Source organism: Gopherus flavomarginatus, chromosome 8 (assembly GCF_025201925.1).
Source record: "Gopherus flavomarginatus isolate rGopFla2 chromosome 8, rGopFla2.mat.asm, whole genome shotgun sequence".
In the NCBI taxonomy this organism is placed as follows: Eukaryota; Metazoa; Chordata; order Testudines; family Testudinidae; genus Gopherus; species Gopherus flavomarginatus.
Genome location: NC_066624.1, coordinates 19,359,390 through 19,371,893, shown reverse-complemented (window position 1 = coordinate 19,371,893; position 12,504 = coordinate 19,359,390). Strand labels below are relative to the sequence as shown.

Below are 12,504 nucleotides of genomic sequence, written 5' to 3'. Positions count from 1 at the left end.
AGGGACGGGAAAACTGGAGGAAGGGAGAGGTGACGTTATCCCCCCAAAGGCATAAGTTGTATTAAAGCACCACCCAGGGGAGGCCTATGAGGGGAACAAGCCCAGCCCTCAAGGAGCCATGCGGGGCAGCGCCTGGAGCCCCCCACCTTCACCCCCCTGGGGAGGCGGGGGTGGGAATGAAACTCCTTTTACCTGCTCAGAAATGGCCCGAAAAAGACAAGAGGCGTCTTTGGCCGTGAGCTTGCGGTACAGCCCCAGGCTGGCCAGATACTCATCCATGGTGACCTCGCTGAGGGATTTCTGGCCGAAGTATTTCTTCCAGCCCTTCTGCATCTTCCGAGCGGGGGCGCCTTGGGGCGAAGGGGTAACTCCTACTTCTGGGAAGCACGAGCCCCCGGGTCCAGCCTGAGGACTAGGCGCACGCACCAGGCTGCTGGGAGGACAGCTGCATTGTGGCCCTGGGGGCTTTGGGGCCGCGGGGCTCGGGGAAGGAGGAGGGGCTCGCTGGGGAGGCTGGAGGGCAGGCGGCGCTGGGGCGGGGATGCGCTGAGTGGGGAGGGGGAGCGCGGCGGCGCCGCTGAGCGCAGCAGTCCCCGGGGCGCAGGGGGCTGCGCGTGGCGTCGCTAGCTGGGAGCCCAGCTGCAGCTAATGAGCCCGGGCTGCCCATGCTCCTGGGGCCGTTTTGGTGATCGGCCCTGGTCTCGTGCCTCATATAGCGAAGCGAGCCGGCCCTAGGGGCAGCGGGCTCGGGAATCAGGCGGTGCCTGAAGCCCCGTGGCGCTTCTCTTAGGAGCAAAGTGTGAAAAGTTACAGAACAGGCGTCCGGGGCTGGGGGCTGCTCAGTTCTCCTCACCATGCGACTGTGACACACATACCATCCTAAGGGATGGACAACAATCCCAAGTGTTTAAAAACCGTACTAGCCCCCAAGCACAGGCTTAGAATCCAAAGCTGCAGAAAGAATCGCAGTTGATTCTGGAGGGATGGGCCTGTGTTTCCCTACACGTGTTTCCTTGTAGCTGGTTCTGCTCCAGGGAGGGACTGTTATTAGGGTTAACTTGCATGCTGTTTAGCTTACATGCGAAGTATTATTTTATGATATGCCTTTGACAGAAGATAATGTAGGACTGCTTTGCATATGTGGTCTAACTTGTCTGTTGGAATGCATTCAAATGTAATAAAGTTTAAATACATAGAACAACTTTATTTCCTGGGAATTCCACTATTAGTTGCTCTGGTTTGTCTTTCGTAGGTTATATTGCCCTTTCTGTGCCCCCCTTCAGATTTGAGTGGTTTCTTGGCAGGTGCCGAGGCTGCTCTCCTTTTCAAAAACAGGTGCCTAATACCCAGCTAGTGACAATTAACCAATGAGGCATCGGAGAGGAGAACATGAAAATTTGTCTGTTTTACTAGACTCCTTTAGATGTAGTGTAAATTGGTAATAAGTTGTCTTTCTTGTTTATATTTGTAGGCCACAGTCTTGCAAACCCTTGAACTCAGTAGGACTGTTTCCATGTAAAATTACTCATATGCAGGTTCAGAGTCCATGTGTGTATCTGTTTTGTTTTGTTTTTTTTTCTTAAAATGGATTGTTCTTTGACTGAAAGATCAATAAAATGCTGACAACAGATACTGTCTAGTTCTTCATCCTACCCCAGGAAGAGAAGGGATTTCTTGTTAGGCTGAGTTCATATTGATTATTTAGAGCTTTTTTTCTGATGTGCCTGTATATGACTGTAAATGGCATGTGACAAATTAGGGGTTAAATCCTTGGCTGAGTAGGTTAAATCCCTACTCAGCCAAAACTGTTAAGTAGTTTCATAGGGACTCTGTGAACTAGGTATTGCAGGATTTGGGCCTAAAGTGGTAAATATTAACCAAACAGTGTTTTCTTTCCCAATTTAGGAAGTGAAAATCTTGAGGAAAATGTTTGGGGATTAGAAAAATGCACTGTTTTGCCATTGGACACCAGATAAACTGGTTACAGTGCAGTATTGGAATACAAATTGTTTGATTATGAAGACAGCTGTCGTTTGTGTTTCTCAGGTGTTAATAGGGGATGTAATGACATCGAACACCTACACACAGAACTTAAAAAAAAACAGAACTTATTTTAGGCAAAACAGTATTTAAAGGAGTGACATTTAATACCAATTGCACAATTAGTTGGTTATTTAGTAGTAGAAACAAAATATTCTATGTGGCTATTGTCAAGGCTTGCAACTCTTACAATTGAACCTGCCCCATTTTTTAAGTATCTGCTTGACATTTACAGGACAAAATAATGGCAGAGGAGTATTGTGTAATTGATGGGTGATATTGCAAATCCCTCTCCCCTACCTTTTGGGAGGAAACCCTCTAAAAGCCCTCTTGCTGGCATTTTTGTCATTCCTACTCTCTTTTTCCATGCTCCTGTAAATGCCTATGGTGAGAGTGCTGAAGAGTTCTATTTATTTGCGGAACAAATACTGCATGGGCAGTGAAGTGCAAGCCCTACACCACATGAACAATGTACCTTCACCAGGTGGAAGAACATTAGTGTGCATGCCTGTTCTATCCTTGGTCTCCATGTTGATACTACCAATTTGAATGGGGATTTTTAATATGTTCTATGAGGGCCCCTCTTCCTGTTGTGGACTAAAAACTCCTTTGCAATAGGTATATTGCAAAGCCTGTCAGAGAAGACATCTGAGAAGGAGTGAGATTAATTTGAAGAGAAAGGGTAGAGTAGGAACTTTAATAGTTTTGCTGACTGATGGCTGTTATGGGCTAATTTTGCCAGCTGCTCCACGGAGGCATCCTCCAACTTGCAGGATGGAACTTTGATTTGGTTATTTTCTTTGTAATTATTTTTGAATTGTGCTTTTAGTTGTTGTTAAGGTCACCAAGAGCCTGGATGGGCATGCTTTTATTTGCCGGTTTTGTTTTTCTTTAAATTAAAGTAAATAATCTTCTTTGAAACTTTTGTTTACTATTGATTTGGGCTGGATTTGACCTGGCAAACTAAATGCACTTCCAGATCCTACAGGCTATATGGATCCCCCCAAATGTAGAGGCCCCTGATGGGTTAGTAGAAAACAGTACAAAAAGATTACTAGAATACTACAATGAGAAAGCAAACCAGTCCTTTTGCCTAAAAAATGAAAAACATTAATTAGTACTGTAAAAACTTATCAAAGACTGTTCCTTAACTAAAAATGATGAAAATGCCATGACCTGGACATGAAAACACTAGTGCTTAGAAATGACTGGAGTGTCTGATCAATAGAAGAGAAACGACGACTTGTAGAGAGATTCATATAATAGGAAATCAGAAGGTTACAAGTTTTAGATGATCCAGGATGAAATATGAATAGTGTCCGAACAGTTAAAGACCGGAACAATTTTTGGGGAGTAGATACTAAAAACAATGTAAAGCAAATAACTTCATTTTTTATAAAGTGTTAATGAATTATCTCAAATCTTTTCCGTCTCCATCCCAATCTAAAGCTCAGGTCAGAGCAAGGAGGAGAATATATGATACCGTATATTAGAATGATATACAAACAGTATTTTTCTTTTTTGAGACATTTGAACAATTAAGTAGTAAGCAGAGCTGGTCTGAGTTTTCCAGCTAAATATTTTTTTTGCACTGGAAAATGCTAATTTGTCAAAACTGAAACTGTGGGAAAGGGTTGGCTTCGACAAATTTCCCACATTGAATTTTTTTAAAAAATGGTTTGAAATTGTCAAAAGGTTCTGCTTCAACATTTTCTAAACAAAAAGTTTCATTTTTGGTTTGAAACAACTTTTTTGTTTTGAACATTTCTGTTCATTTATAATCTCCAAAAAGAAAGGTTAAAAAAGGTTGAAATTAAAAGTTTTGGAATTATCAAAAGGAAACATTTCATTTTACCTAATCCAAAAAACACCAATTCAGGTTCAGTTCATAAAAATATGAGATTTATGATTTGTCAAAATTTGTGACAGGATAAATTTCAAAATCTTTAAAACTTTCATGAGATAAGAAAACCGTTTCCCACCTAGATCTAGTAATAAGATAGACTATTTTATGTGTCCACCCCTACTGGCTGGCCACAGTGACTGTACAGTCTATTCATTTCTAACCCTTGTTTTCACTGCAGTTAAAGCCTCAAATTAGCCTAACTCAAATGAGAGCAGCCACACTGTGAAATAACATTCAGATTGTAGTGATTGAATTGCCAGCTGAGTTGTGTTCACTTGAGCTCCGTTGACTGGCCAGCCAAATCAGATTAAAAGAACTACCATGCTTGAGTTGATAGTTTTTGTGTGTGGATGGGATGAGAGCAACACTCCAGTTATAATTCAGGTTAACTCTGCAGTGAAGCCAAGTCCCTAGACTAGAGGCAGCCTGCCTTAGTTCAAGTGATAGCTTCTTTTAGTGCTGGGTTTGATTACATCTAACAATGTTGGTGTCTGTGGATATGAGACCAAGAGTTTAACAAAACTTGTTTAGCCCTGGTTAAAATTATTTTAAAATATAGCTTATTTTAAATTAAACCTTTTTTTTAAACAAAGTCCCGTTTTCTCTCCATAAACATTAAATAACCAATTACACTTCTTGAAGTAGCAGTGATCTTTCCCAATGTGCTTGGACTAAAATTTCCATCCTCAGCTGTTGTGCACTGTGCGGTATACTATTTGGTTACCACACTCCCACCTTAGAGGATGCTGCATTTCACTGGTGCTTTGTGTATATGTGTACATATGTATACATTATACTGAGACTCTCAGAACAATGTTTTATTTGTTTGATATGGGTGTACTTTCTGTTCTCAGTTTGGTGGAATTATTGACATTTTTACATTTCAACCTGCATGAACTCTGACATGGACTTGCAGCTGTATAAATACATCAAACCTGGAGTCTAGAAAACATTTAGGCTATGTCTGGAGTAGAAAAACAGGAGTTTAAGGGTATGTCTATGCTATGAAATTTGGACAATTTTATAGAAGTCGATCTTTAGAAAGCGATTTTATACAGTTGATTGTGTATGTCACCACTAAGCGCATTAAGTTGGCAGAGTGCGTCCTCAATACCATGGCTAGCATCGACTCACAGAGCTGGGCGCTGTGGGTAGCTGACAGTCCTTGCAGTTTCTGCTGCCCAGTGGAATTCTGGGTTAAGCTCACAATGCCCGATGGGGCAAAAACATTGTCACGGGTGGTTTTGGGTACATGTCATCTAGTCTCCCCCCCTCCCTCTGTGAAAGCAATGGCAGACAATCATTTTGTGCCTTTTTTCCTGGGTTACCCATGCAGACACCATAGCAGGGCAAACCTGGAGCCCACTCAGCTCACCGCTGCTGTTATGAGCATAGTAAACATCTCATGCATTATCCTGCATTATGGGCAGAACCTGGCTAGGAGCCGCCAGCATGAGGATGATTGTGAGGACATAGACACAGACGTTCCTGAAAGCACAGGATGTGGCAATTGGGATATCATGGCGGCAGTAGGGCAGGTTGATACAGTGGAACACCGATTCTGGGCCTGGCAAACAAGCACAGGCTGGTGGGATCGCATACTGTTGCAGGTATGGGATGATTCCCAGTGGCTGTGAAACTTTCACATGCGTAAGGCCACTTTCCTGGAACTTTGTGAGTTGCTTTCCCCCACCCTGACATGCAGGAATACCAAGATGAGAGCTTCCCTGACACTTGAGAAGCGAGTGGCGATAGCCCTCTGGAAGCTTGCAATGCCTGACTGCTACCAGTCAGTTGGGAATCAATCTGGAGTGGGCACTCTGCTGTGGGGGTTGCTGTAATCCAAGTAGCCAAGGCAATCAGTAATCTTCTGCTAGCAAAGGTAGTGACTCTGGGAAATGTGCAGGTCATAGGGGATGGCTGCTGCAATGGGGTTCCCTAACTGTGATGGGGTGATAGATGGAACTCATACCCCTATCTTGGCACCAGACCTCCTTGCCAACCAGTACATAAACTGCAAGGGGTACTTCTCAATGGTGCTGCAAGCACTAGCGGATCACAAGGGATGTTTCACTGACATCAATGTGGGATGGTCGGGAAAGGTGCATGACGCTCATATCTTTAGGAACTCCAGGCTGTTTGAACAGCTGCAAGAAGGGACTTACTTCTCAGACCAGAAAATTACTGTTGGGGATGTTGAAATGCCAATAGTTATCCTTGGAGACCCAGCCTACCCCTTGTTCCCATGGCGCATGAAGCTATACATTGGCAGCCTGGACAGTAGTAAGGAGCAGTTGAACTATAGACTGAGCAAGTGCAGAATGGTGGTAGAATGTGCCTTTGGACGTTTAAAGGCTCGCTGGCACTGTTTACTGACTGGGTTAGACCTCAGCGTAACCAATATTCCCATTGCTATTGCTGCTTGCTGTGCGCTCCATAATATCTGTGAGAGTAAGGGGGAAGACGTGTATGGTGGGGTGGTAGGTTGAGGCAAATCGCCTGGTGGCCAATTTTGAGCAGCCGGACACCAGGGCGATTAGAAGAGCACAGCTTGGCAAGCTGCACGTCAGAGAGGCTTTGAAAACCAGTTTCATGACTGGCCAGACTACGGAGTGATAGTTGTGTGTGTTCCTCCTTGGTGCAAACCCGCCCCCTTTGTTGATTTTAATCCCCTGTAACCCAGCCACCCTCCCTGCTTCGATCACAGCTGGCATAGGAAATACAGTCACTACTGTTTTGAAACCATGCATCCTTTCTTTATTAAAAGTGAGATAACTGACAAGGTAGCCCGGGTGGGGTAGGGGAGGAAGGAAGGACAAGGCCACATTGCTTACTGTAGCCACACTACAAGTCAAAGCTGTTTGAATGACAGCCTTCTGTTGCTTGAGCCAGCCTCTGGAGTGGAATGACTGGGTGCCCAGAGCCTCCCCCCAACCCCACGTTCTTGGGCTTCTGGGCGAGGAGGCTATGGAACTTGTTGAGGAGGGCAGGTGGTTTTACAGTGGATGCAGTGGCGGTCTGTGCTCTTGTTGCCTTTCCAGCAGCTCCCCCAGACACCTGAGCATGTCCATTTGCTCCCCCATTAGCCTCAGCATCACCTCCTGCCTCTTCTCATCGTGCTCACTGTATGCTTTCCTGGCCTCTGTCACTGTATGCCTCCACGCATTTAGCTGTGCCCTATCAGTGTGGGAGAACTGCATGAGCTCAGAAAACATGTCATCGTGAGTGCATTTTTATCACCTTCCAATCTGCGATAACCTCTGGGATGGAGATGATACGGGGAGCGCAGAGACATTTGCACCTGTGGGGGGATAAAAAGGGAGAGTAAAATTTAAGACGATACATTTCTGAGAACAAAAGGGAGATTCTTTCACAGTGAATCAAGCAATTCACAGCAGACAGCACATGTGCGTTAGGTACAAGATCGCATTTTGCCTTTTGTATTGCGTGCCTGCCAGTATGGTGACACATCACACAAGGCTGGGCAACAGAATTTGGTTTCCAGGTAGCCATGGTAAGCCAAAGGGTACGTGGGGTTGGATTCTTCTGCCTTCATAACATGTAGGAATGATTTGAAACTGCAGCATCCTCCTTTCCCATAGCAAGAAATGCCGGTTGGGTTTGCCATTTAAAAGGAGGGGCTGCGGTTTTCAGGTGGATGTGCAGCACACCCCTCAGCCCCACCCCACCGCATGGCTATTCTCTGGGATGATCCCTTTTAGCCAAGCGCAAACAGCCCAGCATGAATGGGATCCTTTTACTGTTCCCTTACAAAAATTCCCTTATTTCAACCAGGTGACCATGAATGATATCGCTCTCCTGAGGTTGACACAGAATGATATAGACCGAATGTTGCTTGAATGTGACCAAAACCCAGGACCATTCACTGCCATGCTATGTGCTGCAATGATTCCAGACTACTTGCTACTGGCTTGGTGTGGTAAAAGTGTCCTACGTGGAGGACAAAATAAGGCAGCCTTCCCCAGAACCTTCTGCAAAGGCTTTCAGAGTACCTCCAGGAGAGCTTCATGGAGATGTCCCTGAAGGATTCCCGCTCCATCCCCCCAGACATGTTAACAGACTTTTCCAGTAGCTGTACTGGCCGCGAATGCATCCCAAGTCTTCAGGGCAAATCAAACATTAAACACAATTGCTTTTAAACTCTGTAGTGTAGTTACAAATGTGCATTCACCAGAGATGCCTTCTCCAGCTTCAGGGTCTGGGAAAGCCTTTGGGAGGGTATTGGCTCCAGGGTGATGAAAAGGTCCTGGCTGCCAGGGAGAATTGATTCTCCACTTGCCTGCTGCGCATCCTCCTCCCTGTTGCATGAGACTCCCCTCTTACAGGTGTCCATGGACAGGGGTGGGGTAGTGGTAGTACCCCCTCAATAATGTCTTTTGGTAGGCTTGCCTGAGTTCCTTAACTTTCACGTGGCACTGCTGTGTGTCCCTGTTGTAGCCTCTCTCCACCATGCCCTATGCAATTTTGGCATATATATTAGCATTTCTTCTTTTTGATCGGTGTTTAGCCTGCACAGATTATTTTTCCCATACAGCAATCAGATCCAGTATCTCCCATTCGGTCCGTGCTGGAGCTTGCGATTCCATGTCATGTCCCATGTAGTTTGCGATTCCGGGACTGCATGGTCACCTGTGCTGCTGAGCTCGCCATGCTGACCAAAGAGGAAATGAAATTCAAAAATTCCTGGGGTTTTTCCTGTGTACCTGGCTAGTGCATCGGAGTTGAAAGTGCCATCCAGAGGTGGTCACATTGGAGCACTCTGGGATAGCTCCCGGAGGCCAATACCATTGAATTGTGTCTGCACTACCCCAAATTCGACCCAGCATGGTCAATTTTAGTGCTACTCCCCTCGCCGGGAAGGAATACAGCAGTCGATTATAAGAGACCTTTAGGTCGACGGAACAGAGTTGGTTGTGTAGATGCATTGCTTATAAAATCGACCTAAAGCAGCAAAATTTGACCTAACCTTGTAGTGTAGACCAGGGCTAGGATTGACCATGACCACCTAACACATGTAAGCAGACCTTGCCCTGTCTACATGAGGTGAAAAGTCGTGTATTATATTGTGTTATTTTAAAATGTGTTTGCTAACATGGTTTAGAACAGAACCTATTCACCTACCCTGGACCAGTCTACACTATTGTAAGAACCTCCGACTGAACAGTCTGTATTTTCCAAAATTCTGCCAAACAAAAGTGTATTTAACCAAGAGTAAGTTGTTTGTTGTGTGAATGTTTATTAATACCCATACCACAAACATAACACATATAAACTAGGGCTATCAATGAATCAGTTAACTCACATGATTAACTAAAAAAATTAATCACAATTTAAAAAATTAATCGCACTTATAACAACAGAATACCAATTGACATGATCAAATATTTTTGGATGTTTTTCTACATTTTCAATATTGGTTTCACTTACAACACAGAATACAAAGTGCACAGTGTTCACTTTATATTATTTTTTATTACAAATATATGCACTGTAAAAATTATAAAGAAAAGGTATTTTTCAGTTTACCTCCTACTTCTTATTTGGCCAATGGCTAAGACAAACAAGTTTGTTTACATTGATGGGAGATACTGTTGCCTGCTTCTTATTTACCATGTCACCTGAAAGTGAGAACAGGCATTCGCATTGCACTTTTGTAGTCGGGGTTGCAAGGTATTTACATGACAGATATGTTAAACATTCATATGCCCCTTTATGCTTCAGCCACTATTACAGAGGACATGCTTCCATGCTGATGATTCTCATTAAAAAAATGTGTTAATTAAATTTGTAACTGTACTCCTTGGGGGTAGAATTGTATGTCTCCTGCTTTGTTTCACCCACACTTTGCATACATATCATGTCATAGCAGTCTCAGATGATGACCCAGCACATGTACGTTTTAAGAATACTTTCATAGCAGGTTTGACAAAACGCAAAGAAGGTACCGATGTGAGATTTCGAAAAATAGTTACAGCACTTGACCGAAGATTTAAGAATCTGAAGTGCCATCCAAAATCTGAGCGGATGAGGTGTGGAGCATGCTTTTAGAAGTCTTAAAAGAGCAACACTGTGATGTGGAAACTACAGAACCAAACCACTAAAAAAGAAAATCAACCTTCTGCTAGTGGCATCTGACTCAGATGATGAAAATGAATATGTGTCAGTCTGCACTGTTTGGGCTTGTTATCAAGCAGAACCCATCATCAGCAGGGAAGCATGTATTCTGGAATGGTGGTTGAAGCATGAAGGGACATGTGAATCTTTATCACATCTGGCATGTAAATCTTTTGCAACACCTGCTACAACAGTGCCATGCGAATGCCTGTTCTCACTTTCAGGTGACATTGTATACAAGAAGCAGGCAGCATTATCTCCTGCAAATTGTAACCAACCTTATTTGTGTGATTGGCTGACCAAGAAGTAGGACTGAGTAGACTTGTAGGCTCTAAAGTTTTACATTGTTTTATTTTTGAATGCAGTTTTTTGGTATATAATTCTACATTTGTAAGTTCAACTTTCACGATAAAGAGATTGCACTACAGTACTCATATGACATCAACTGAAAAATACAAATATTTGCACTGTAAAAAAATTGTCATAAAAATAAATATAAGTGAGCACTGCACACTTTGTATTCTGTATTGTAATATATTTGAAAATGTAGTAAACATCCAAAAATATTTAAAATAGATGGTATTTTATTGTTAACAATGCAATTAATCGCCATTTTTTAATTGCTTGACAGCCCTAATACAAACCTTACTTTACTATAAATTTTTGTGAATAAATACATCAGATTCCTTGCTTTGCTTTTTTGATGCTATGACATGTAAAAAAAATAGTTGTTGACATAAAGATGTCAGTGGAAGGCACATAATTGAAATGAATTCTGAAATCTGTTGCAGAGAGTGTGTTCATACTTTTTTTTAGGAAATTATTAAGCTTAGCAATTTTCCTGTTTTCAGCTCTTTAATACTCCAAACAAAGCTTCTGTTCTACTCTGTCCCTTTCACATATTTGTTGCATGTCCAAACTAACTATGGGAGAAAATATCAAAACAAATTATAAACGTTCAGGAAGAGGGACTGTCTTTATATTAAGTACGTATGCTGCCTAGCTCAATAGGCATTAATGAAATAAAATTAATTTGTTTCAATTGTTTGTGTTCACATATTCTGTGACATTTGGAACCGCATCACTGTCAGCTTTCACATACAAACACATTTAAAGAACATATAGAAGAAGAGCACATTAATTTAGCCTTAGGTTGGCTTTTATCCTACTTACAGTGATCAGAACCACACTAATATGTGGTTGTTGAGATGGGTGTAACTAGCAGGGTGTCAGTCAGTGTGGACAGGGATTTTTTTCCCCCTGAAAATTGTGCTAGTGAATTTTGTCAAAGACTAACTTTTTAGCAGTGTACCACCGTGTCTGACTGTTAGTATAAAACAAAACCCAACCACACCGCAGTGATCTGGGAGAAGTGGTTAGAACTTTGATAACAGCTATGTATCAACATAAGTGTAACTGGTCTGTTCCAAGTGTGGATCAGGCTATATTACAAAAGAAGCTGCTGTGGTGGAGGACCTGGTTTCACATTAATTCCCAATATGGTTAAAACATTATTTGGCCTTGTAGATAGGATCTGATGATCCTGTTAGTACCTGACAGAGATTGGGGCTTTAATCAAACTGTAGAATGGATTTAGTAATAGTTTTATTCACTTCGCTATAACCAAAAGCTTGTTTTAAAAACAGCTTATTTGGTTGGTTTAGGACTGCATCTTCCTCCCCAGTTTTGTTCACTTCAGTAGGCTCCAAAACTGATCTACAAAGATCTTAATTATGTCATCTGACTTAAGCATTCAAGGTCAGCATTTGTTTTAGAGTATTCATGTAAATCAGCCAAGGACATAAGTCTCACCAAGTTCAGCTGAAGTCTTCCAAGATAAGAATGTGATTTCTTTGATGTCAGCTGCGAAACCAAATTTGTCAGTTACAACTGTCAAAGTTGCTACCTCCAGCCTGCTACTATGCAACATAAACACCATCCAAAACACCAAGATCTTTTGTGAACTTTCTCACATTTGCTGTGCCACCATCAGTTTGCACGAAGATTTTATGCACCATGATTTTTCTATAATGGAGCTTTAAATTGTGAATTACCCCTTCAGTCGTGGTCTGGTGTAGAGAAATTGTACCGGATAGCAGAAAGTTCAGTTTCACATTTGTAAATAGGGTGGGCTGAATTGAGAATCACTGCAATTTTTCCTTTCTTTCCCCCCATCTCTTTGTCAATGTTCATAAACCATTCAGTGAATCTGATGATAATCACTCATGTATTCCTGTTTGCTTTATAGATCGTAGACAGGGAGGGGACACCAGGAAAACAACATGGCATTTTCATTTTTTCAATCACAAGAATTTTCATTTGATCTTTCCCAGTTTGGCTTGCACACACAAGAACAGTGACTCTTTCTTTTGCTATTTTGCTGCTAATTATGAATTTTTAAAGGCCAGAATTTCATCTGGGAT

The 12,504-nt window shown here is 42.5% G+C and overlaps 1 protein-coding gene across 1 annotated transcript in view; it reads right to left on the bottom strand.

Moving 5' to 3' along the window:
* ALG13 (ALG13 UDP-N-acetylglucosaminyltransferase subunit) overlaps positions 1-12,504 on the bottom strand; it is a 64,045-nt gene that overhangs the window by 45,463 nt on the left and 6,078 nt on the right. Inside the window, exons 5-6 of the mRNA XM_050965223.1 lie at positions 7,187-7,247; positions 193-350 (exon numbers count right to left, since the gene is read on the bottom strand). Of these exons, the coding sequence (XP_050821180.1) occupies positions 193-350; positions 7,187-7,247 (219 nt within the window). The remainder of the gene's footprint in view (positions 1-192; positions 351-7,186; positions 7,248-12,504) is intronic.